Here is a 24,703-nt window from a genome sequence, read left to right as displayed (position 1 = left end):
GCAGAAAAAGCCAGAGGCTGAATCTACAGCCTGTAAATTATGAAAGTCTGTCTCCAACCAATATTGCAAAGCATCTCATTTTAAAACATGGCCAAAATTATAATGACGAAACAAAACACCAACAGAGTCTGAGCTTTTCTTGTTGAATCCAAGTGAAAAGGAATTTCTTATGTTTAGACTGCCTAAGGCACAGTGTGGGGAGCTGAAAATTGCCCTTTGTATCAGAAAGCTGTAGGGCACCTCCAGCATTTCTACTTTAACTTGCTTACAAGTGATGGCAGCTAATTGATAGCCTGCACTATGCTTTTACCATGACAAAGGATGTTTAGAATTATATGAGTAAATGCTGTTGGCATGCAGGCGACCACTTCATGCATGTGACTTGCTGACTGGACAGCCCTGGGGTGAGTAGAGGGAGGGGAAGCTCAGGTTTCAGCTCCAATTTTTTGTTGTTGTTGTTGTTCATTAAAACAAAAGCATTGATTTTCCCAGGTCAAAGCCAGGCCATTTCATGCAGCAAATCTGTGTTGAAAGGGATCAGAGTAATCATTTTTTACATGCTTGACTACTGCATGCCAGCACTGAGCTTTCAGGTACATGAACATAGGAATGATTTAATAGAGGAAGTGGCAGCAGGCTATTGTGCACGGTGAAGGCTCCATGTAACATGCATGACTGAGTCGCACACCATTAGTCTGGGTGTAAATAAAACCTGCTCCTGACACTGCTACAGAATTGGCTCACCGGAATGCCTCCACCACTGTCCTGGTGGGAGCCACTGTTCTGGCTTTAGAGCCCTTCCCCCTCCAGCTCTGCCTTTGCTGTCCAGGTGACTGGAGCAGCTCTTCAATGCAGTACTATAGTAATAATAACCAGCTTCTTAAATAAGGCCACAATGCTGACAAATGCCTGTTAAACCAAAATCCAGTCTGAAGAGAGAGAAATGTTTAGAAGAGACTGTTTGGCTCTTTTTTTTTTTTTTTTTTTTTTTTTTTTTTTTTTTTCCTAGGAATTGTGGGTGATGTGCATCTTCCCTGGAGCATCTCTCAGATTACTTGTCAACCTGCCATGTCACAGGAGGCCTGCTTTCTTATCTGGTTTCAGCAGTGCTCATTCGCCAGCTCTAAACTGCCCTGCAAAGCTCCTTTAAAAATAATAGAGTAATTCAGAAAGCAAGGTTAAGAAATAAACTGCGTAGAAAAACTGTGTTGATAGAAGAAAATTAGAAGTTGGATGTACATCAGCACATTCCTTATACTGGTACAGAAACAGCATATCTAGTATAGGTGTGGATGGAATATTATAAACAAGCATTGCTTCATTCCAATAAACATGAAGCAAGTGATTTCTTGCCTCAAGTGTCCTTGTACTTTGTATCAATTGACAGCAGTGGGCTTGCCTAACAGTCAATAAAGAATATGGCCTGAATTATTTTACAGTGAGATGGACATATAAAATTTTCTTCTGAATGATGGATCCTCCCAATGTATCCTGTTCCAGGTATTTGGTTGCAACATGGTCCTTTCTATACAATCTGTGTAATCTGAGTTGTGAGGATGAGTGATTGCTGTTTGGATTTTCTGGCAATATAGACCTTGGTTCTTTGGTGTTTGGAGTACTGACTTCAAGATGGGAACCCTAAATACTTCTGGTGAAGTCCCCACATCATCAGAGGGGCCTTCCACTTGAAAACACTGGCAAGGACTTCCCCTTCAGGAGTGGAACTGTGCAAACTCTATGAAAATCCATGGAGTGAATAGCTAGTGTGCTCTTCCCTGGCAATAAAATAAACTAGGAGAAAGGAGGTCAAAGGAAAGGGGAGGAGTTGGTTCAATCATGGATAATTGACCATAAGGTCAGATCCCATTAGGAAATAAAAATGAGAGGCAGTCAGCATCACATTTTAGACTCAAATGGAATGGAAGCCCAGTTGTCAGATAGTGAAGAGCAGCAGAGGAAATAGGATAGATAATCTTTGCTAGTAAGAAAAGCTTGACAACTGACATCAGTGCCATTGCTGTTGGAACCACCAGAGGAATAGCTTAGGTGTACTGCTCTAGTTAACCAGGTCTGGTTTTTATAATTACCTTGGACTGTCTGGTGAGGAAAACCAAAATGCTGAAGAGCAGCAACTGTACAGAAAGGAAATTTTACATCTCATAACATTAAATGTTGTGGGGAATAGCTTTGGCTCCACATCCCACCTTTGAGCACACAATATAAACTTCTGAAATGTTGTTATATCAAGTTACAGTTTCATTTTCTGTTTGAACCACCTTGAAATTTCTAGGACAGCAGTTGTTTTGCATCCCATTTGGATGTATCCTGCTTTGAAGAGATATGCATCACACTGTTTTTCATTAAGATTTTGTACTTGCAGTTTTTGCCTTTACCTTTTTCCCAGAAAAGATGCTCCATCTGGAATGTGTGCTTGGAAAGCAGCCTAAGGAGAACACTCCAAAATATACAGTACTTAAGCAAAACCAGACTTTTTAGAGCTCTTGCCCTGGTCAAAACACATTTTTATGAGCACACATCCTTTTGCAGTTTGGCAATTTCGCTGAGGTCAGTGTGCCTTTTTATCCCTAAAGTTACTCTCACATACCTTGATCTGTATTTCTCATACCTTAAGGCTCCTCTGGTCTTACCTTTGCTGAAATATATTTTAGCTTCAGTACCACTATTCACTCTTCAGATCTACTTTCACACTGCACACCTTCACTGCTGTGCTACTCTCTTTATCATAAATTTAACCTGCCCAAAACTTAACCTATAGCTTAAGGTAGAGCAATAGATCTGTTGCAAAATTAAATCTTGTATCCTGTGTATTTTCTTGGCTATTTCACAGCCTGGTTATTCATACTCAAGCTAGGTTCAAGAGAGGTTATTCTGAGAGTGTGTAAATTCAAACTAAGTGAAAAACACATTATTCAGAGCATTTAACAAATGACATTTTGCTTTACATACTGCATGGTCATAAATGAATGTGAAGTTATTTTACCCTGAGTTCATCTTACTGTGTTTATTTCTGATTGATTTTTGGTACAATTTTTTTTTTTTTTTTTTTTTTTTTGAATGGAGGAATGAATTCTATTTACATGGTGGCAGGGTCAGCCATTTTGCCAAGGTGCAGAGGTGGGCAGAAGTGGGAGGGTGCTGAGATCTGCTCCTATTGAGCTTCCTGGCTGCCCACTTTCTTCATAAGTCATACATAGGGAATAGAGGAGTAGTGTGCTGTAATTCCCACAAAGCATGTTATTTATTATAGAATCAAAACTGATGAGATCCTAACTCCATCAAGCACACCAAATAAATCTGGGACTTCAGATGGATATTTTCTATATGAATGGAAAACTGCACTAATTTTAACAAATTTAATTGTTGTGTGTTGTTGGGGATGAGAAAGCTGTCAACTGCTTTGTGATATTCACCCCAAAGCTTTGCTTAGGCTGTATTTCCTTACTGATCCTAATTAACATAAAATAAGATAAAAACCAGAGACTAAATGGAGAAGTCAGTGTCAGGATCCTCCTGTCAAATGGCACCATTATTTTCTGTACCTGGGCTAATAAGCAGCCTACTAAGCAGTGTATGTTTAGAACAAACTAGATCCACTTTTACCTTACAGGAAAGAATAAGAAGATCTTTCATTTTAATTCCTCCTCAAAGCACTCTACTCCTCAGATAAATCATCCTGAGATGAGTTCAGAGCTGCAGCCTGTCCTGTTGTCATAACCCACAGGCAATCCAGACACGAGCTCTGGCTAGAAAAACACAATGAGTTAATGTCTCCTGCCACTGCTGCACTCTCAGTTGCCTCTCTCCCAAGGGCCAAGTGCTATTAAAGGAAGCCTCAGGTTAGAGCACTCCTTCTAGACTGCAGGCTTCTGCTTCCCATTGAGCCAAACTGATATGAATTAGAACAAAATACCAAAAAAAAAAAAAAAAATTACTATAATTCCTCTACTTTGTACCCCAGCAATCTGTTTTGCTTTGCTTCAAGAAGGAGGCCGATGCTGTTCATGTGGCAAGGTGCATTGGAGCCATCCACCTGCATTTCCAGAGAGTCTTGGACCTGGACTTTGACTCTGACTGGAGACAGAGTTTTTCCAGTGGAGTGGTTTAAAACTGCTTCATTGCACAAGAAGGTGGTTTTAACAGTCACAGTGGGGAAAAGAAGAAAATCAAGCATCACAGAAAAAGGCACTTAATTGTAATCCAGTCATGCATGGAGAACTGGGCAGAAGGAATTTCCAGTCTGCTCAGCTGCTTCCTTGAAATGCTACAGCTAGTCTAAAGGCATGTCAGAAAAGGAGATGTGACCATGCTGTAGGGCAGAAAGGAAAAATAATTAACAGCACAGGGTGCATTAAACAGAAGGTCAGATCTGATGCTTGTAGGTATCACTGGCTCTAAAAGTTGTCGAACAGCAGAGAGATTGTATTTACACTCTGACTAAATTTGAGAGGCTGCTTCTGTGAGACACCATGGTTAAAAGCCTGAAAAGTATTTTAAAACATATTTAATGCCTAAATCCTTTTGATCTTGAGTAACACTAGGATGATGCTCAGGGTCCTTCCCATCTAAGCAAGCAGAGGACTTGTTTCCCAGGAGGGTCTGAGCCTTTTTCAGGATCTTTGCCTGCATGTAATAAAATTGAATAGTCCACCATGCTCTCTCATCTCCCTTGAAGTGTGCAGCTGCTCCCAGCATTTGGTTACCTTCCTCCAGCACTGTTGACAAGAGTCGCCATTAGAATCGCAGACCCCTTTGCTGGGCTCTTCCCAAACTGCCTGTCTTGTTGTTGTCAGGTTTTGGCTACAGTAATGGGTCAGGTCTTGCCTTTCCTTTTATCAAGATCTGACTCTTCTCTTGATCAGACATTTTAATCTACAGATTAACTGAAATGCATTCAAGGTAATGGAATGCTGACATTGTCTTCCAGTGACTGGTACCACAGAACTAAAATAACTCCTGCTTGCTGGTATTTGTATGGCTTCATTTGTTCTGGCATGAGTATTTTTCCTGGGGTGCAGTTTGAGCAATAAACACAGCTATGACAAGTGTCATAGGATGGCAATCTCAGGTTGTTTGGTATAAAGGGGCCTTGTAGAGATCCATGTCTGCCCAGAACTGTCTGTCAATCAGCTCTGGTTGTGCTCTCTTTTTCCTGCATTGGGTTATCTCAGATGTATCCAAATAAAAGCTCTATAGACTAGGCTTCCCAATAGACCATTCTCATCCATTTAAAGCTAGAATTTGAAAGTTAATTACTTGTCTCTAACAGAGACCTACTGGTCTCTAGCACATATTATTGTAGTCAGAAATCATGGGATAAGATCATGGGATAATAGTTCTCAAAGTCAGCACAGAAGCAGACTCCTGTGAATTAAGCTAGGTAATACTTTCTTACTTGAAAATCTAAAAATTAGAAAATCAATAGATATTTTGGGGTTTTTAGCTTTTATCGAAGCACCAAGTTGACAGACTTGTTGAAACTATTTACATTCAAGTCTCAATAAATATAATGTGGGAAAAATCCTATAAATTATTTTATCTTATTTTTAAAATAAAATCTGCATGATCATTCAGCATCTCTTCCCTGCTGGTTGGCATCACTTATGTATTTGCAGCCAAGAAAGACAGTAAATAGTTTCATTCAAACTTGCTGGCTCTGGCTTTTGTTTTTGGCTTCTGCCATCCTTTTTATTTCTGCTGTGTTCTAGGGAAGACCATGTGTCAGATACAAACCTTTTTGGTTTTTGTTGTTGTTGTTGTTGTTGTTGCTGTTGTTGCTGTTGTTGATGTTGGTTTTTTTGTTTGTTTGTTTTGTTTGGGTTTTTTTCTGGCCAAGCCATTGCTCTGATTGTACTAAACTAAACAAGGAAATACAACCAGTTGATTTTATTTTTTGTGTGTGTTTTTGTTCTTTCTCCCAACAGACCACTGCCATTAGGCCAGGGACATACATATTCCTCCTTGCTCTACCATGGGCCCTGACTTGGCATTTTATGTGGCAGACACTTTGCAGAAGTTGCCTAATACTTGTCCTTTGACTGTAAGGGTCAGTGGCAGTAAACAGATAGGAAAGCCAGGCTAGACTAGGTCCATCCTACTGGCTTGGGTCCTTCATCTGCTCTCCTGTATGTGGTGAGGCCTAATCAATGGGGAGCAGACACAGGCTCTGTGAACTTCAGGGGATGTGTGTCCTCTGAATGTCAAATCCTAGTGTCACTCATGGTGGATCAGTACTGCACATTGCACCTACAGCTCCCATGGCCTCCCTGGGCTATCCCTCCATTTTCTTCTGTGTCTGAGAAGGCCAAACATGCATCATATGTAGCAATGGAAAGGAGAAGCTGTTGGGGAAGATGAAACAAGAAAGCCTTATAAATAAGATTGCCTGGCAAAAGATTTAGGAAATACAGAGATTGAAATGGTAACTAGTTTTGAGATACCAAACCTTAGTTACTGCACAACTAGAAAACAATAGTACAGCCAGGATGAAAACAATCCCCCGCTGCTGGCTGGACAATGCCCTTACCTACAGATAAGTCCAAAAGTCAAATGGACTGTTCCATCTCACCCCCCAAAATGTATGGTTCATCCCACACCTGTACCCTCCCCTGAAGCATCAGGTGTCTGTGGCCCCATTGGCCCAAGTCTTGTTCCAGCCCACCTTGAAGCCCCCTGATAAGGGGTCTCTGAGGGGCCAGACGCCCTCTTGGAACTTCCCCTTTCTTGGAACTTCCACCATCTCCTGGAACATCCTCTTATCTCCCTCTACCCCTTGCCTCTCCCTTCCCCGACTCCCTCAGACCTTGCCACGTGCTGCGTCTGGCAGCTCCAAGCAGGACCTTTCACCCTCTCTAAAAAACCATATATTCTAAGAGCAGCCTTCAGAGATCTCTTGTCTCCATCCATCCAAACCATCCTGGAGTCCAACTTCCCCGCAAAGCAATAGCTCTGCTAACATGCAATGGCACTTTCTCCATTTTCAGGTTCACAGAGGAAGAGGCTTATTCCAGCTTTATCCCTTGACATGGCATCCCCAGCAAGGAAGCCTGCCAACAGCCCCGGGGTGCGCTGGGTGGATGGGCCGCTGCGGAGTGGGCAGAGGGGGCTGGGGGAGCCCTTTGAGATCAAAGTCTATGAGATAGATGATGTGGAGAGGCTCCAGCGACGGCGAGGTGGGGACAGCAAGGTGAGTGCCATCCATGTAATCTTCTGGCAGGCGTAAATTGCAAAGGTCAGCATTTAAAACATACGATTGGAAGGAGTATCTGAGATTGAGTATTTTAGAGTAATGATGGATTATGGACTTCATTATTATTTTAAGGCATTTTTTCTTTCTAGTTTCTGACACTTGTTGAAGCGAAATGTGATGTTTGGAGAAACTTGTTGGAGTGGGGTTTCCACTGCACTTCTCCCACAGCAGATTTGCTTACAGAGGAGATTGTGAAATAACGTTGAGATCTTCACACAGTCTTGGATGAGGATAGTTCTGTTTTTGGAATTGCTTCCACACTAGCGAGGGTAGCACAGTCCTCAGATGGTTTATTTGCTGCAAGTCTTTGTGGCTGCCACCCCTCAGAAGTCATGTGAGGCCAGGCTGGCTGACTCCAGCACTGCACCTCATGCTGTTACTGCGCTCCAGAGCTTTACAGAAAATGTATCTTCTTTATTAATGACTATGAATTGCTAGTGCTTTTCATAACATTCTCCCTTTGTTTAAGGATGTTTCAAATTCGATATTGCTACCAGTTCTCTTATTTTAAAATATGACTAATGCATTACTTATGCACCAAGCACAGGGGTGTATTTAGGCTTTCAATACAGCAAGCAATGGATTTCCTACTCCCAAGAGCTTAGATTTTCTTAGCCAAACTGTGGTGAAAAAAAAAGAAATGTTTTCCTGCAGTTAATCTAATTTCAAGATGCTGCCTGTTATTAATTATTATGGTTTATTATTAACTACCATTGCAAAGTCTCCAAAGCTCTGATGGAAAACATGAAAACCAAACAAAAGCAATAAAAATAAAGCAGATGATGGATGATTTCATGCAGTGATTCATAAGCTTCCAGAATAAATGGCTCATTGTCAGTGTTATTGACTGGAAGGTCATTTCACTTAATGGACCTGGATAATTCTTCTCATCTTCACCTATTTGTTCCCTGCTTCTTTTTCCTGGCTGGCAGGAAATGATGGGTTTCAATGCCAAGCTGAAAATCCTGGAGCATCGCCAGCACAGAATTGCTGAGGTCAAGGCCAAGTATGAGTGGTTAATGAGAGAACTGGAGGTGACCAAACAGTACCTGATGCTGGATCCTAATAAGTGGCTCAGTGAATGTAAGAGCATTGTTTTATTGCCTGAACTCATAGGTTTCCTTTGGTTTATTTAATAGGGGGATGGAAGGAAGCAGAAATGTCTGGTAAGACTAAGCTACTGTTTGTAAACTAAAATGAACCAACATAGTACCTAAGGGCAAGCTTTAGATTGACTGTCTTTCTAGAACTAGTTCCTATAATTCTTATTAAATGTTAACTGTAGAACTGAACAATCCTTTTTGCCTGAGAGCTGAAGGTTGAAATGGTACGGCATTCTAGTGGTAGATGTTGCCATTAGTAGATTAACGTTCACGTGTTTCAGTCCACAGCTCCTGAAAATGAGATTTTTTCTTTTGGCCTCAGATCACTCAATCATATGAGCAATATTATAAATCTGCTCTTCTACCACAAAATAACACTGTGGAGCAAACTTGTCCCTTGGCAGCAGTGGGCTTACATTTAATGAAATGAAATTTGGACCATTTTTTATAACTATAGATGTGTAAAGTTCAGAGAGCTTAAAGAGCATTCACATGCAAATAAAGAAGGACCTCAGCACCTCTAAGAAAAAAAAACATAAAGAGTACTGCAGTAGTTATACAACAGTTTTTAGTGTTAGCAAACAGATAAGTTCATATCAAAGAGTTCTAGAAAAAAACCCACAATGTGCAAAAGTTTATTTAGGATAATTTCAAGTGGCAAAAGGAGACTGGCTGGTGTGTTTCCTTACAACATCCTAACTCTTCCTTTGACAGCTGCTTTAAATTGACACCAGATAGGTACATCCTGAAAACAACCACAGTATAGGTTTCAAGAACACTATAAAGGAAGAGAGTTAAAAAGGACTGTTTTAAAGAGAGAGAGAATTTGCTATGTGTTGCTATCCCCTTACTGTGTGATACCTTTGTAATTCCAGTGTGGTAAATGCAGAAAGCCTGGAGGGTTGCAGAGACCTCAGGAAACAGATAAGATGGGCAGTGCTGGCTCAGACAATGCATCTCACACTTGGCTTCCATGGAAGCTGTTGGGCACCTGTGTTGGAGAGATTGATGACCTTGCTGGAGTGGTCTAGAGGGAATCACATGGAATAGGGAGAGGTGTGAGGAACGAGGAGCCTAGAGGTTTGTTTTAAATTCCAAAGGCAAAAGCATTTCTGGTGAGGATGACAGACCAGATCGCTCCAGAAAGCATCCAATGCACCTTAAAACTATTTTTCATTGTAGACAAGCTGCTGTATCATTTTAATAATCATTAAACAAAAAAGGCAACTTTTAAAGACAATGGCAAGCCAGAGGTGATGTTGTATATAGTACTGATGAGTTTGAAGACTTGAATTAGCTCTAACTCTCCCACCAGCCATCACTAAGTTTTGTCTACTTTTCCTATCTGTTATTTTCTTTCTCACAGTTGATCTGGAGCAGGTATTTGAGCTGGATTCTCTGGAATACTTGGAGGCCCTGGAATGTGTGACTGAGCGTTTGGAAAACCATGTCAACTTCTGCAAGGCCCATCTCATGATGATCACCTGTTTTGACATCACCTCTAGACGCCGATAAAGGATGAACCTCAAGATAATTTCAATGCTCATCTCTGTCATCCTTCTTTTCCCTTCCAAACAGCATCCCAAAGACAAAAGAATGAGGATGAATGTTGGAGTAAAGTCTCAGCTGTGTGTATGAAAAATTTGCTATAATATACAGAGGAGTAGTATTAAAAAAAAACCAGAACAAGCATGGAAAATGGAGATAGAAGGTTGTTGATACTCTTAGCCTAAAAGAGCACTTTGCAGAACGTTTTACAGACATGTCTGTAAATAAGAACTGCTGGCAGAAGACACTTCTTTCCCTGCATTAGCTGAGGAAGGAGGAAAGGTGTTTGTGGGACTTCCATTGAGAGGTTCATTAAAAGAAAACCTATCCAGAAAAACTGTTCAAGTGCCTTGCAAATCTTTGTTATCCAAACATTTATGTTCATACTTTATTGTGTACAGATGGTGCTAGTCAAGAAAACAAAAAGGAAAAAAAAAACAAATACACTTTTGAAATGTATTTACAGCTTGTTTTTCTCTTGGTGTTTTCTCCTATTTCAGACTTGCTGTTTCTAAGTAACTTGTGTTTGTAGAGATATTTCCTAATCAGTACAACATATGAATAAATGTTAACTGTCTTTTCTTGTTACCAGAGTAAGGCCACTCAAAGAGAAATTCAGCTTTCCCAGATGACACAAACATATTTCTAGCAGAGAGTAAGGGTTGTTTAAACGCTCTTCTGTACTCTCTTACATGCTGGAGAACACCGTCATTTTCCCAGCTTGTAGGTTTTGCAGTGTTTGATAGAGAAGTGACATTACTGTGAAGTAAATATCTTTTCAATTTGATCCAACCCCCATAATTTGTTTTCTTGTTCATATATATTTTGCTTTGTACTGGCTGGAGTTATGAATGAGGAGGTACTTTTATCCTAATCCCTTTTTCTGGTGCTAGTAACTTGCTGGAAAATTGTCCTCTAGGCTAAGGGTTCCCATGTTTATCAGTTCAAAAATGAGTGATTTTTTCTTGCTTGAGACTATGGCTGGTAAAATTTAGCTTTGCCTCTTTATGACATACACCACTGCGAGACGTGTTTTGTCAGCTTCTGATCCTTAGCCCTGTGTGTCCATACTCAGAGATGTACCTGAGGAGTGCAGGCTCTGATCAACTCAGCACATCTGGAAATAAAGAAAATGAGTAGATACAGCACTTCAAGCATGTTGGCTATGGCATCTTTACTAATCCTCAGTACCTGAAGCCATGGCAAAATTCACATTGATATCAAAATGACAAGGGCCTGCATGTCCATGCACATCCAATTATTCTACTAGTTGGCCTCTTTATCTACAAAACAGTATGTGGGAAGGAACGTATTTTGTATTTAATAAACAAATATGCAAAACCCACATTTTAATTACATATGAGAATGAAGAATTATTTTCTTGAATTAGGTTTCTTATTTCTCTATAAGGAAATAAGCACATTTACAAAAATTCCTCTCTCACATACATTTCTGCTGCCCTCCTGTTGCTTATGAGGAAATAATACTATCATTTAATATACTCAAAATGCATCAATTAACTGTTCCTCTTATTTTACCTGCACCATCCTATCAATGTTGTCTTACAATACACCAAGCAGCAAGTCCCAATGGCAAAACACTCGTAGATTTTCTAGTGGTTAGGTGAACAGAAAAACTTTTTTAAAAAAGTAGAAGTAACATTTGTTTAGTTTTATTTTCTTTTAGTGCTCTACAACTTGTAATAACGAATCTTACTTACTCTATTGCCTTTGTCACTAGCTTTTGGAGAAAATTCTTAGAATCTATGGAATTATTTGGAAAGGAAAAAAGATCCTGTGTGAAAGTCACTTTCTAGTCTGTTCCACAGCAATTTCTTATCATGAAACTGATATTCTAAGTATCAAAGACATATCCCTTTCTCTCTCAAAGAAAAAACCCAACCAACTCTGAAAATCCCCCCAAACAATGTAATTTATCTGGCTTTCTTCTCTTTATAGCAATTTCAGTAACAGTTACTATGTATTGGTTTTTTGGAGGCCATCTCTTCTCTGCAGGGCCCCATGGATTGAGAACAGCTGCTGAGAGCCAAGGAACTAATCCCTGCACACAGTCTCTGACTTACACAGGAGTGGTGATGCTTCTGTAAATCAAGTGGACACATTTTGGAGCTATTGTAAAATACCTATTGCACGTAATATTCCTCACCCACAGTAACTCAATTAGTCATTGATGCTCGATTTGGTACTTCTGTAGCTTAGGATGCATAGCAAAAAGCATGTTTTAAATGGCATAGCCATTGTTTTAAAGACTAAGAGCATACGTTCACCCTGTTTATCACAATGAATAAAAATTGGTCCTTGAAACCAAATTGATTATGCCAAGGATGAATTTTGAATATTAAAAAATATGTACGAATTGAGCAGGCTCATAGTACTTACAAATATTTTCTTTCTGGGGACCTAATTAGAGTAGCCATTAACTCCCATGATATTCGTTTTCTAAAATCCATATGCATTCCTTACTTTCTGTCATTTCATTTCAGAATTTGCCACTATGTTTTTAAGAATTGTGATGGCTTAATACAAAAAAAAAGGAATGAAAAATTTGTGGAGATTTGACATTATGAAATGTTATCTTCTTGAAAACAGCTTTTTACTTCAGAATTTATATTAATATAACTCAAGTATTTGCAAAACACATAAATCAAAACATTCAGGACTTTATTATGAAATTGATCTCAGTTTGCAGTAGCCAGCATTTTAGAGAAGATACATACACTTCTGCAAGTCATCCAGAAAGCCCTATTCTTTAAGGCATTGCTATCATAATGCTGTTTTTATGTTGATTTTTTTAAAGGCATCGTGTAACCCAAAATACACAAGAGCAACATTAGTGTAATGTCTAATCATTTGCACGTTCAGAAATCAATCTTATTTCCCTGGGACAGCTTTTGTAGGAAACAGCAGTGTTCACGTAATTAGGTTTGAAGGTTAATTCTTTGTTCACACGTGTCACGGGAGATCGCAGCTCTTCACTGCCGGGCTGTGAGATGACTGAACACCAGCACGGCTCCAGATCCCCTCCGGCCCCTGGGGGCGCTTCCTGGGAACTGCTGCTCTTGGCATACGTGAACCTTATCCATACAAGTGACAGGAGTTGCTCTATAGCCATAAATTCAAGTGTAACCATAGACTGGAGACTTCAGCTGTGCTTAGGGTGATTCAGACATCTCTTTTGTCTGTGTCAGCTCTCACAGCAGGCAGAAGCTGCTTGGCTTTGGGAGCTGGTTCAATTTGTGCTCTGAATGGTGTGGGAGAGCCCTAATTCCTGGTACATTTGTCACACATCTTTCTTTTGTCATGCATGGTTTGCATTTGCCTCAAAATGATTCCTTGTCAATTCATTCAGATCTAAGTAATCCAAAGTAATCCTTTGCAGAAGGACAAGGAATAAAACTAATACTCTCCTTTCTTAGGTTTTCTTCTCATCTAACCTGTTTGATAAAACTGAGGCACAATTGCATTAAGAATCAAGAGTTATAACAGAGTTAACCCAGTTGTGAGGAAAATTCATTTGCCTGCAATTTTTTTGGTGCATTTACTGTTAGTTATATAGTAGCAGATTATGCTACTCTTATGTATTTAATACCCCTTCATGTAAGGGCCACATACAGGGCTATTGCTGAACATCTGTCTTTGATCCAGTCTAAGAAGACCTACTGCCATAAATCCTAGCTTATGAGACTTGCAGGTCCATAAAATAGTATGGACCTGCATCCTGCATGGTATCAAGCAATGGCATGATCCTCTGACATGATTCTTAGTGAGAGCTGCAGAAAATGTACAAAAAGGGATCAAAGACACACACTGGCATTTTTTCTTTTATCTCCAAATATGGCAATTACAGATGCTGAAAGCTGAGAGTGATGCTGGGAGTAATACATACCAAATCTCATTTTTCCTCATAGAAAACAGTCTATCTTGAAGTGTGGGCTTTATTTATTCACCTTTTTTCATTTATCTCAATAATATGCTTATCTTAAAATAGGGACCTGTGGCATGGAATTCAAATGTTCTTCAAATGATGACAGCTGAAAAATACAGACTATTTTACAAAAATCACCTTTTGCAAATGTTTGTGATTTTTCTGTATCATTTGTAATGAGCTAAAAATCATTGTAGAAACAAAAGTTGTACATACACTGATAAATACACACGCACACAGCCTGAGATGCAGGGAAGTGGCAGAGCTGCTCACAGATGGCAACATCACCACTCCCCTTCCCTCCTCCGAGGATGCCTGCCTATAAAACCATTCCCTTTGCACTCACCTGGATGAAGTTGACATATGCCACACTATAGGGAAACCTTATGCTTGAAGTTCTTCCAAGGGCTTCTTTAAAAGGTTCTTTCTTACCCAGGTTCTTCAGCCTAGATAGCCAAATTACTGCAGTTCCCATGTAGAACCTGTTAAATCCTGTAAAAGTATTCTAGATTAACTACTCTATATTTCAGAGTGTCATGAAATTGCAACAAGATAGTTATAATCTCAGCTCTTTAACACAACAATTTCTGCATATGCTTGAGGCATACAGCATAGTTACATCCACTGAGAGCCTGGACTCTTGGTGGTCTGTGAAGCTTTCTGCCTAGTCCTAACAGAGTTAAAATTGTAAATTGAAGTTTCTGCATTGCAGAAGCAAATTCAATTCTCCCAAACCAGAGGCTGAGCAACCTCTGATGTCAGTTCATAGATGGGTAAGATGGTTGCACAGAGTCAGGGATGCACCAGCTCACTGCAGAGATCATTAAATACCAATAGGAGTGGATTATGACCATAGAGAGAGGAATTTCTTCTCAAATCCATGGATGGTAGTGTACCTCGCTTAATCCTGATGTCCTTGTGGTCTATGTTTTGTAACTCCACAGGCTTTTGCACTGGCAACACACAGCAGTTTTTGAAGACATAAGGCTGGCTGTTGCTAGCTATCCTAAGGTGTGTAAGAGGTTTCCAAATAACCATAGCAAACAAAACTGTGAATGATTTGTCAATGCAAAGTTAATAATCTCTCTCTCTTGCATTTATTGTGCACTCATCCCAGGGTTATCTGAGCTTCCATACCAGTTCCTGGAAATAACAGACCATTTTATTATTGTCTTTATCTTTTCTTCTTTCTCCTTCTCAAGCAACCTTTCAAAACAAACACAAAAAAATAATTTTACCTTGGAAATGTAGCACCCTTTTGCCACCAAATTCATGAACAGCAGTCTCGTGCTCACTTATGCAAACTTTTGAAGCTCACAAAGGGCATGATGATTCTGCAAAGAATGGAGGTGCTGAAAGTAGCTGAAATAATAGCATTCAGTAGCATTCAGCTATAGTATTTCAAACTACCTTCAACCCCTCCTGGACAGGAAATAAAACACAACCCAAACCATCTTACTTTGAGTGGTCCTACTTAAGTATTGAGCAAACTTTATAATAATGATAATAAATTGGTGCTTGAGGCAGTTTCAGCTATATTACATATTCTCTATATACTATAATATGGATGTATTCACCTTCTTTATTGTGTATGTATGTGTGTGAATATTTACATGTAGCACACATACATATATGTTTTATGTATGCATAGATACTAACTTTTCTACATTTTACTTCTTTCCCACCCATAGCTGAAACTGCTGGTTACTACCATCCACATCATATTCTATGTATGAAGGATATAATTTATTTGTAAACTCAGGATGTTCTTGTTTTATAGAGTTGCTTGTATTTTATAATTTATTTACACATCATGGTTGGAAATGCTTATCTAAGTGCTATACATTGAAGTGTATGTTTGCTAAATCCATTTCACTCTGTTCATGGCTATGTTCTTTCTCATTATAACAGTGGTATAAAATAGGGCTAAGGAGGAGAGAAACTGAGAGATGTAGAGCTTATGCTGGTCCCATCATTGGGCAATTCTGGGAGAGGATGTATCAGTATATATATATATATATATATATATATATATATATATTTTATCAACTAAATTTTATGGTGGAAAAAGGAGAAAGAACAGCATGAGAACAAGTTCAAAATATGATAAGTCACAGCCATTTGCCATTAAAATTGTAAAGTTTATTGTCTGCTGGCTAAAAAAATATCTCTTTTGTGGTATTTGAGGTGTGAAACATTGTCAAAAATATGATTGTCAAAAATCAAACTATACTGGCATTAAATGTTTACTTTTATCTTACCAATATATCTGCTTCCTCTTTGTCCTAGTTTAGGGCAAATTTGGGAGAAAAACCTCTGGAAGGAGCCCCCAGAAAACAAACCCCCATGGCCCCCCTGCCCCCAGCTGGTTCAGGAAGAATTTTCTCAGAAAGAAGTGGAAAAGAACATGTTTATTTAACAAACAAAACACTCCCCACCACCAGAAAATTAACAACACCAGATGACAATAAAACTCTTTCGCCACTCTGAAGAGATGACAAATCCAGAAAGTCTCTCTTGGGAATGACGGCCCGGGTCTGGGCGCTGGGGATTGCTCTGGGCACTAGGGATGGCTGCTGTAGATCACAGAGTGCAGGCTCTCGGTGCTCCTCGGTGTTTCCCAGGTCCCAGTCCAGAGCAGGTTGGATGGCGTTCAGGAAAGGGAAAGGGAAAAAAACCAGTCCAGGGAAATAAAACTGGACTGTTAGCTAAACTAACTAACAACCAAAAGCAAAGGCAAAAGCAGAAGCAGGAGCAAAAGCAAGCAAGCAAAGTGAACAAGCAAGCAAAGCAAGCAAGCAAAGCAAAACAAGCCAGCCAGCACTAGCCTCTTCTAGACAGCAGACTATGGTGGGAGATGAGCCGGCTGATAACAAGACAAAGCAAACCTTCACTTTCAGAATCAGTTCTGAAAGCACAGAACATAATATCAAACATAACATCACCCTATGATACTCCTCCTCTTTCTCTTTAGATAAGAACATTTAATGGCATTTCAAACCAGAGAATGCTTTTGACCCACAAGAGGATGTGTATCATAACAGTGAAAGTGAGCAAGAGAGCAAGATTAAACCTGAAAATAAAATGACCAAAGGGGCTCTATCAAGCAAGTGTTGCTGAGAAGCAAATTCACCAGAAAACAATAAGGAATTGCAGGGTTTGGTACCAATGACAGAATTACTACAAGCAAGCACAGCAGCATTAACTTGCCTGCTGCTGTCTAGAAACACAAAGAAAACAGTCACAGACCTGAAATAGTCAGACTTTTACATAAGCTGGTTATGCATATACACAGGGATTGCTCTTTTGCATCTGTGAGCAGAGGAAAAATCTGAGACCAAGAAAATATAAAAGATGTATACTCATAGGTATAAATTTTTATCATCTTTAGCAATTGTGTCACATTTCCCTTGGCTGCCATGCATGGGAGTGATAAAAAGAGTTTGTGTCCATTACTAAAGACATTTTTCACTCTAAGAGGGGCAGTGGTGGCAGGTTCAGCTAATCCCAGAACTGCTGCACAGGTGTGCACAATATCTGCTTGCCTTCAGCTCATGTTTGTGACATTCCTTGTTGATAATTAAGAGAGCGCCTTGCTTGCAGGACACTATGTGAATGAGCTCTCTGGGCAAATCTCACATGCCCACCAACACCTGGATAAGCCCTGATAAGGACACTAGGCTCTTCCCATTAGAAGAAAATCACAGATCTTATTTTCTGTGAGAAAGATTTAAAAAATCCCCAAATCATTCAAAATATATTTTAAGACAAATCATCTGCCAGCAGATGTCTTTCACATATTCCTTACTTTAGGAGGGACATGTTAGGGTTTAAATATTTGGTTAACAGTTTGATGAGAACTTAATAAGGTCCTTTCTTCTATCTTACATAGCAGAGTGGCAGATCTAGCAGCCACAGTTGCAGGGAATGCAGTTGTTTATGGTGACCTCTTTTAAACAAAAAATATTGAGGTGGATAGAATGGCAAAGGCTGGCAAAGATGGTGACGGTCTCCTCTTTTCCCCTCTTAGAGGAGCAAGCCCTGTGTTACCTTAGCTGTTGCTCCAGGCTGGTGAATTTGCATGCTGTGCCTCTCCACAGTACCTGTAAATGATGATAAACAGCCATTTATTTTGTCTGTGGGCTGTTCAGAATAGCTCTGATTTGCTCTAAAGAGCTAAAAGGCTTATTGCCTACTTTTGAAGTAATTTATCTTCATTGCGGTTATCATGCAGCCACATCAGTTATTAAGGAGCCTGAAGTGCCTTACAGAGACAAAAACAGAAAAATGTATTAGTGCAAGTCCTAGACTTTGTCTAAGACAGAAGTGATGGTAAGATGCTCTAGATGAGCTGAAAACAGAATCAATTCACTCTTGGTCAAATCTGGAGCCTTGCAGACCCCAATGCCACATACTTCTGATTTGGGGCAAGACAGCAAGGAAAGGTTTCATTCACAGAGTGGAAACAGGGGCCCATGGTCCTTATGAGGCCTGAAACTGTGATACCTCTTGTAAAGTAATGCCCGAGCAATTACCAAGTTTTGTCTTTTAAATCCCTAACTTGCCAGACTAAAAATCGGGTTTAGGTTGGAAACCTGACCAACCCCATTATGTGGCCCCAAAGAAGCTCTCTAGCTATTGGAAAACCAGGAGGTCCCGTTGTTGCTAAAGAGTGTTCCTCCCACATCCATCTTCAAACCAGGCTCCCGGGAGCTCACCCTCGTTTTGGCTGACAGTATTTGCCTGGAAGACAGTGAAGAGGGATGAAGGCTAGAAAATTCAGTTCCCAGTCTTTGAGATGAACACAAAGTTAATATTTAGTTGCTCTGGAAAAGGCCATCTGTGGATTTTACGGTTTATGATAGTTAGCAGTCTTGACAGTTGCCGATCTGGCAGTTTTGGAGGCCGACATCTGCTATTTAACCACTGAGCAAAGCTTTGCTGGCTGTGACCACACAAATGCTTTACATTGCTCAAAGACCACTTTCATAACCTCCAGGAACAAGTAGGTAGCTTGGAGGTCCTGTCCAATCTCAGGAATTATCCTGGCAAGTGCTGACTTGGGAAAAGCTTCTAGACAGCCAAAACCTAATCCATCTCAATGGATGCTTGTCTGTTGAAAAGACCTGCATTCATTTTAATATATGTTTATATGTGTCTCTTTCGTGGACCCTCATAGCACAGGTTTGGCACCCATGATTTGCATCAGATTGTGAGTTGCATACCAACCAAATGACAGCCAAACATATTCAGCTGTGTGTGTCTGGCACATATCCATATTGCTATTTCCTAGGAACCCAAGTACTGCCAGACACGTCAGGATTATGTGCAGGACTGGAGGCTTGCTGAGGAGACAAAGTCACACCTCCAGCAATGAGGGACCTTTGTCACTCACTTTAAAAGGAGCAGGGACTCTCCTTGTCCCTGTCTCATCCTTGCTCATCTTCATTCCCCAAACAAAAGAAAACCAGGGAGGTGAGAGAAAGCTGTGACATTTTCTTATATTTAGTTTGTCAAAAGGTGGATTGCTCATTGTAGCTGCAATACAGAAGGAAGGGGAGCACAAAGCCACCCCACTTGCTGGGCTGTGCTGTGCAGACTCCTCCACACTGGCACCCTTGGATGATCTGTGCCACCCAGCCCAGACCCTTGAAAGGTGCCCCTTGGAGCTTGATTGAAATGAGCTCCTGGCACAGACAGAGCAGCAATACTCCCACTCACCCTGCCTTTCAGTGCCCACCCGTGCACAGGGCTCAGCTCGCTCCCTGTCTGGGCTTTAGCTGGATGCCCAGGGACACAACTCTGGAGAGTCATGGCAGCTGCCAGGTTTTATTTAAGAGCAAGCTGCCTGCTGATAAACCATGTTTGATGGAAACCTCACAGTACCCAGCAAGGGGTACTGAGGGAGCCAAGCAAGACACTGTAAACAGCATTTTCTCCTAATTTCTGAGGACAATGGTAGGCATGGCAATTACCGGAATAATGAGCAAGATATCAGCTGGCTCCTGGCCCTGCTGCTGGTGACTTGTGCAGCCCTGAGGACTGGTGTAACTCAGGCTCACACCTGCCTTGAGTTTCCAGAGGCTCAAAAAAACATATCTGAAGGTTATATGTAAAGCCATTAAGATGCTGTGAAATCTACAGAAAAGCTTCTGGACAGCACCTAAGCTGGGGAATTTCAGACTTTGCACCATTGAGCCCTTCTTTCTGTTGTCAAGGCCTAAATAATGGGAGTACCCATTCTAGCTTGCTTGACAATCAACATTATGGTGGCATGAAGCATCTACAGAGCAGGTCAGTCACAAATATTAAGTGTGTGCACATTAAATAAAACTGTAGCCCTAGCAAGAGGGCTTCATACCTGAAATCTGTGATGGTGTTGCAGTTCATATGAGAGTACTGAAATACTTCCACGGTGAAAAAATTGTTCTGGGACTGATATCTCCATCCAGTAAAATCACCTAGACATCCGTGACTCATTTTATGAAATATTTATTTATGGCTCCTCTGAACAATACCTTGCTTGCTTTTATGTCATTGCTAATATTTTGCTTTCCCAAGTTTTCCACATATTTGCAACACACAATGGCTCAAGATGAAGGTTTCCCAGTTCTTTGTGGTAGATTACTGTACTCATCAGTCAAGGCGTGCAAGCTTTCCAGGAGGTTGCTGCAAAGCTATCTGTAGTTCCTTATAAAGGTGCTTTTAAGGCTGCTCTGTGTGGGTATTCTCAGTTCAGTCAGAGAGAAAATGGAAAGTTTCTAACCAGGCAGAAGCCTGGGAAACAGTTGGGAAAGAATGTAAATAATTCTTTATCTCCATTGCTGTTCACATTATTTATAGATACGTTCTGCCACTGTGTGTCATTCACTGCACACCAATGGTTGAGATGTTTTTACTTCAGGACCAATAGAATTGGTCTGGATGACGCTCTCTATAAAAGAGTGATGTATTTGAAATAAATCTGAGTTCTACTCTCAAGCCTTCTGAAGTGGAGTCCTTTCATACCATCCTTCCTCAATGGTGCCAGTTCTGAACTGGCCATTTTCACCACTATACATCACACAGACAGCAGGACAGTGATGCTGCCTGTGCACAGCCCCTTAACACATCCCAGAGTGATGATAGCTCCTCACTTGTCCCTACAAAGGCACAGGTCATGAAATGGCACCAGCTGGCCAAAGGCCTGATCAGAGGCACAGTTTCATTTTGGGATTCATTGTGTTGTCTCACTGGAAGCAGAAAACCCACTGAGGCTAGGAGACAAAAGCAAACAATCCAAACCCCTATAATGTAATACTTATGTTGAAGCCAGCTATGAAGATTTAGGATGTTATTTCCCCTTCTCAAACAAGGACTTAGAGTAAAACTGACCCTCATGCTAAGCCATTTTGACCTCTTCATAAGCTTACACCAATAAAGTGTGCAGGCTGTTACACTGCCTTATCTTGCTGGGATTGTAAACCTTTGAGCTTTAAATTCTACAACCCTAGAAATCCTTCCCTAGGCAAGATGGAATGAGAATTTCTATTTTTTTTTTTTTTAATGCACTGAAAGGTAACTTGCAGTTAAACCTGTTTTTCAGGTGGGAAATCTGTAAGCCCATTTCACTAAGGAATCCTACACTTGGCCACATCTGGAAGTTCTTGGCTGCAGGACCATGCTGGCTGGCCAGGAGCTGTTCAAGCCTAATTGCAATGAGATTGTTTTTCCTTTGCTGCCTTTTGCAAACCCCTTCTGTGGGTATCCCGAGGTAGCAAAAAGGGCTTTGTCCACAAAGTGATGGTGGCTGAGTCCAAAGCCCTGCAAACTCCTCTCGAAGGGCAGAGCCAGAACAGGCCCAGCTCAGCTGGTGCCAGAGAGCAGCAGGCACAAAATAGCTGCTGTGATCCAAAGCCAGTGTAGGAGTTGAAGACTTATCCTGCTTTACTCTTTTCTGATATTTGCCAAAAGTGAAGCAGAAAGCTAACATTTCAATGCCCCTTCAGAAATTATTATGTTGTGGTTGGTATTTTCTAGAGAGCTTTTTGCTCTCTGGCCCTCCTCCCCCTGCAGCAGGAGCTGGACACTTGATATCTTTTTACATGGGGAAAATCTCCACAGCTTCAAGGACAAAGGCCCCCTAGGAGAGGCTGCACCAGTGACAGAACAGGACAAAAAGTGGTCAGGAAGGCGCTGCTTTCCCAGTGAGTGAGTGCAGTGAGGAGCAGGAAAAAGGGAAGCTCCTCCAGGCTCACAAAGTGCTCACATTGCAGTGAGAGGTGGATGGCCCCAAACACCCCACGCCCCTCTGTCCTGTACAGAGGATAATGCAAGAAGCTCTGAAGTTGGCTTTGGCACATGGTTGCATTCCCCCACCTGCAGTGGAATGGTGTTGCTCAAGGCATCACCTTAGGCAGGAATAAAATCCTTGCCTTTGCCTCCCTCAGCTCCTCATTTGGCTCTGGCCTGAGCTGGGGTACCTGCCCAACTCAGTGCCTGCCTGGCAGGCCTTAGTCAAGAGGAACATGAGGTTAAAGGCTGGCTGGACCATGAGCTCGATTTGAGCAAGTATGCAGGGCTGCAGGGTTTCAAACCTGTCTTGACTCTGCAGTCTGCAGAACAAGCAAGCAAACCAGTCTTTCCCCAAATCATATGCAGGAAAAGCCCTTTGCTCCTACCATCAAATAACCATCATTTTATGTCACATAGCAGCAGATTTCAAAGGGCTCTTTCACAGCAGAAGGACACGTTTTGCCAAGGCTTTGGATTTTAATGGTAAAACAGTTTTGTGACCTGAGTGTATCAGTTGCTTTACATGGATTGCATAAACTGCTTTGGGGCCACAATGAAATTAATTTGGACAATGCCCAGCTCAAGGATTTTTATTGATTTTCCCATTTGCCAGCTGTAAATAGGGCAGCATCCTTGCCTGGTTGCTGGCAGGCTGCCCCTTCCCAGATCAGCATTCCTCTGGTCTTTGCAGAAAACACAAAATCAGATTTTTGTTTATTGTTCACAAATTATGTAACAGTCCCCACAGAAAACATTTGGTAATGATAAGTAATCTTTGTATATCCTCATTACTCTGACCTTTAAAAATTCTGTTATTTACTGGTGCATTCAGCCACAGATGTTCAGAAATTAACATTTCCAAGTCATGATAAGAATTTTCCTCAATCATCATTTCTGTTAGCATGATAGGGGAACATCACTCTCCAGTAATTGTATTCTGATTGCAGTCTTATTCATGGTACAACCTGGGTACACAATGTTAATGACATTATTGAGAACAGAAATCCAGACATTACCGGTACCTCACTGAAGACTCTCCGCAGAACTTGACAAGGAGACTGAAGTACAGCAAGGGGGAATGGGAAAAGCAGAGGCAAACTCCCAGCAGTGATAGTCTCAGGCACATGATGTGACTCTCAGGGATGATGCTGTGCAGGGCCAGGAGTTGTGCTCAATGATCCTTGAGGGTCCCTTCCAGCTCAGCTTATTCTGTACTTCTGTGATCTTTGCTACTCCAGTTCCCAGACTGGAGTAGAGCTGCCCCTCAGCTCTATGGCTGCCACTATAGGTATGGAGAGCCATTCCTCCCCACAGCAGTGTGATGCCTGAAATTCCATCCAAAGACTACAACAGCCTTTCCATCCCTCCCTGTTGGCTCCTGCAGTGTGCTGCTGCTGGTAGGAGGGATGGCAAGCTCCATGGCTTTGTTACACATCACCTGGGTGTCCCCAAGGGACAGAACAGGGAGGATCAGGCCAGACATCTCTACCTATTTTATCATGGGTTTCTCAGCACCACAAGGAGAGACAGGAACAGGATGACAGCACAAGAAATACTTCATTACAAGGAGCTTCATTAAGAGTAAATAGGCAAGAACTGCTCAGAGCAGTGCACAGGGCCTGGGGGAGGGGAAGAGTGGTGCTCTGCTAATTTCCTCATCAGACCCTTCTCTATTACTGTCTCCTGGCTCTTGCTCTGAAAGTCAAGTGGAATTGTCAAGAGGGATTACCTGTGATGTAAAGTGCAGTTTTCCTTCAAGATGAATGTAAATTTGCCACCTTCCTATTTGGAGCCTCTGGGACTGGGAATCAGAGCTGCTGAATTGGAGGGGCGGAGGAAGAAATCACTGCTCTTTTCTCATCTTGTCAACCCCACTAGACCAGCCCTTAACTGAAACAGAGATGGGAGAGCAGGCTCATTAGCTGGTACCTTACAGAGAAGGTAAGGGGACCAGCAAGTGGTGCCTGCCCCACCCCTAGAGATGGAGGGAAACTTAAGGCATTGAAGAGGCTGATTATCCTCTCCCTCCTGTCCCGGGTGCAAGGAAATTAGAAGAGATTGTGGTCTGTCCTGATTTAGCCATCTTTAGAGTTAAAATGAACTCGAGCACGATGCTTCAGCCCTGCCCTCCTGCCATAAGCCCCATCAGAATTTGGTTAACAAGGAGCTGGAGCATCTGAGACTGCTGGAAAGCTTGTTGTGTGTATGCATTTCTGTGTGCGCCTGTCTTGGTGGCTATATAGAGATATGTTTAAAAGAAGGTTAATTGGTCTCCTGGGAACTATAAAGAACCTGTTAGGTTCCTTGGTGTGAGCAGTGACTGTATGAAGCCTAATTACTAAGCCTGAGTTATTCTTTTATATGGGGGGAGGGAATCTCTAAGGTTCTTATTAAAACCTACAAAAAGTCTAAGAAACTATCGAGTTAGAATTGATTTGTCCATGTTGCTGAGCAAATAGAAACATTGAGCTTTCCCCAGGAAATATTAAAGGGGCCCGCCTTACACATCACTGTTGTGGGGATAAACAAACCATTGTTCTAAATTACAAGAATTGCAGGCCATAGA

The 24,703-nt window shown here is 41.2% G+C and overlaps 2 protein-coding genes across 7 annotated transcripts in view; one reads left to right on the top strand and one right to left on the bottom strand.

Annotated features, from left to right (window-relative positions):
- Nucleotides 1-16,127, top strand: part of KIF26B (kinesin family member 26B) — a 292,881-nt gene extending 276,754 nt beyond the window's left edge. For both annotated transcript variants that reach the window (XM_085576933.1, XM_021550443.3), the window contains exons 13-15: nt 7,002-7,204; nt 8,200-8,350; nt 9,737-16,127. In XM_085576933.1, the coding sequence (XP_085433059.1) occupies nt 7,002-7,204; nt 8,200-8,350; nt 9,737-9,885 (503 nt within the window). In that variant the 3' untranslated portion in view covers nt 9,886-16,127. The remainder of the gene's footprint in view (nt 1-7,001; nt 7,205-8,199; nt 8,351-9,736) is intronic.
- SMYD3 (SET and MYND domain containing 3) overlaps nt 16,122-24,703 on the bottom strand; it is a 424,638-nt gene continuing 416,056 nt past the window's right edge. For 3 of the 5 annotated variants that reach the window (XM_085576950.1, XM_085576953.1, XM_085576954.1), the window contains one exon: nt 16,122-17,966. In XM_085576950.1, coding sequence (XP_085433076.1) covers nt 17,890-17,966 — 77 coding nt within the window. In that variant the 3' untranslated portion in view covers nt 16,122-17,889. Of the gene's footprint in view, nt 17,967-18,059; nt 18,128-24,703 lie in introns of all 5 variants that reach the window. The other 2 variants (XR_014954403.1, XM_085576951.1) reach the window with 1 other exon arrangement.

The sequence above is a fragment of the Lonchura striata genome, chromosome 3 (assembly GCF_050655825.1).
Source record: "Lonchura striata isolate lonStrDom1 chromosome 3, ASM5065582v1, whole genome shotgun sequence".
Classification (NCBI taxonomy): Eukaryota; Metazoa; Chordata; class Aves; order Passeriformes; family Estrildidae; genus Lonchura; species Lonchura striata.
This window is presented reverse-complemented; position numbering and strand designations above follow the sequence as displayed.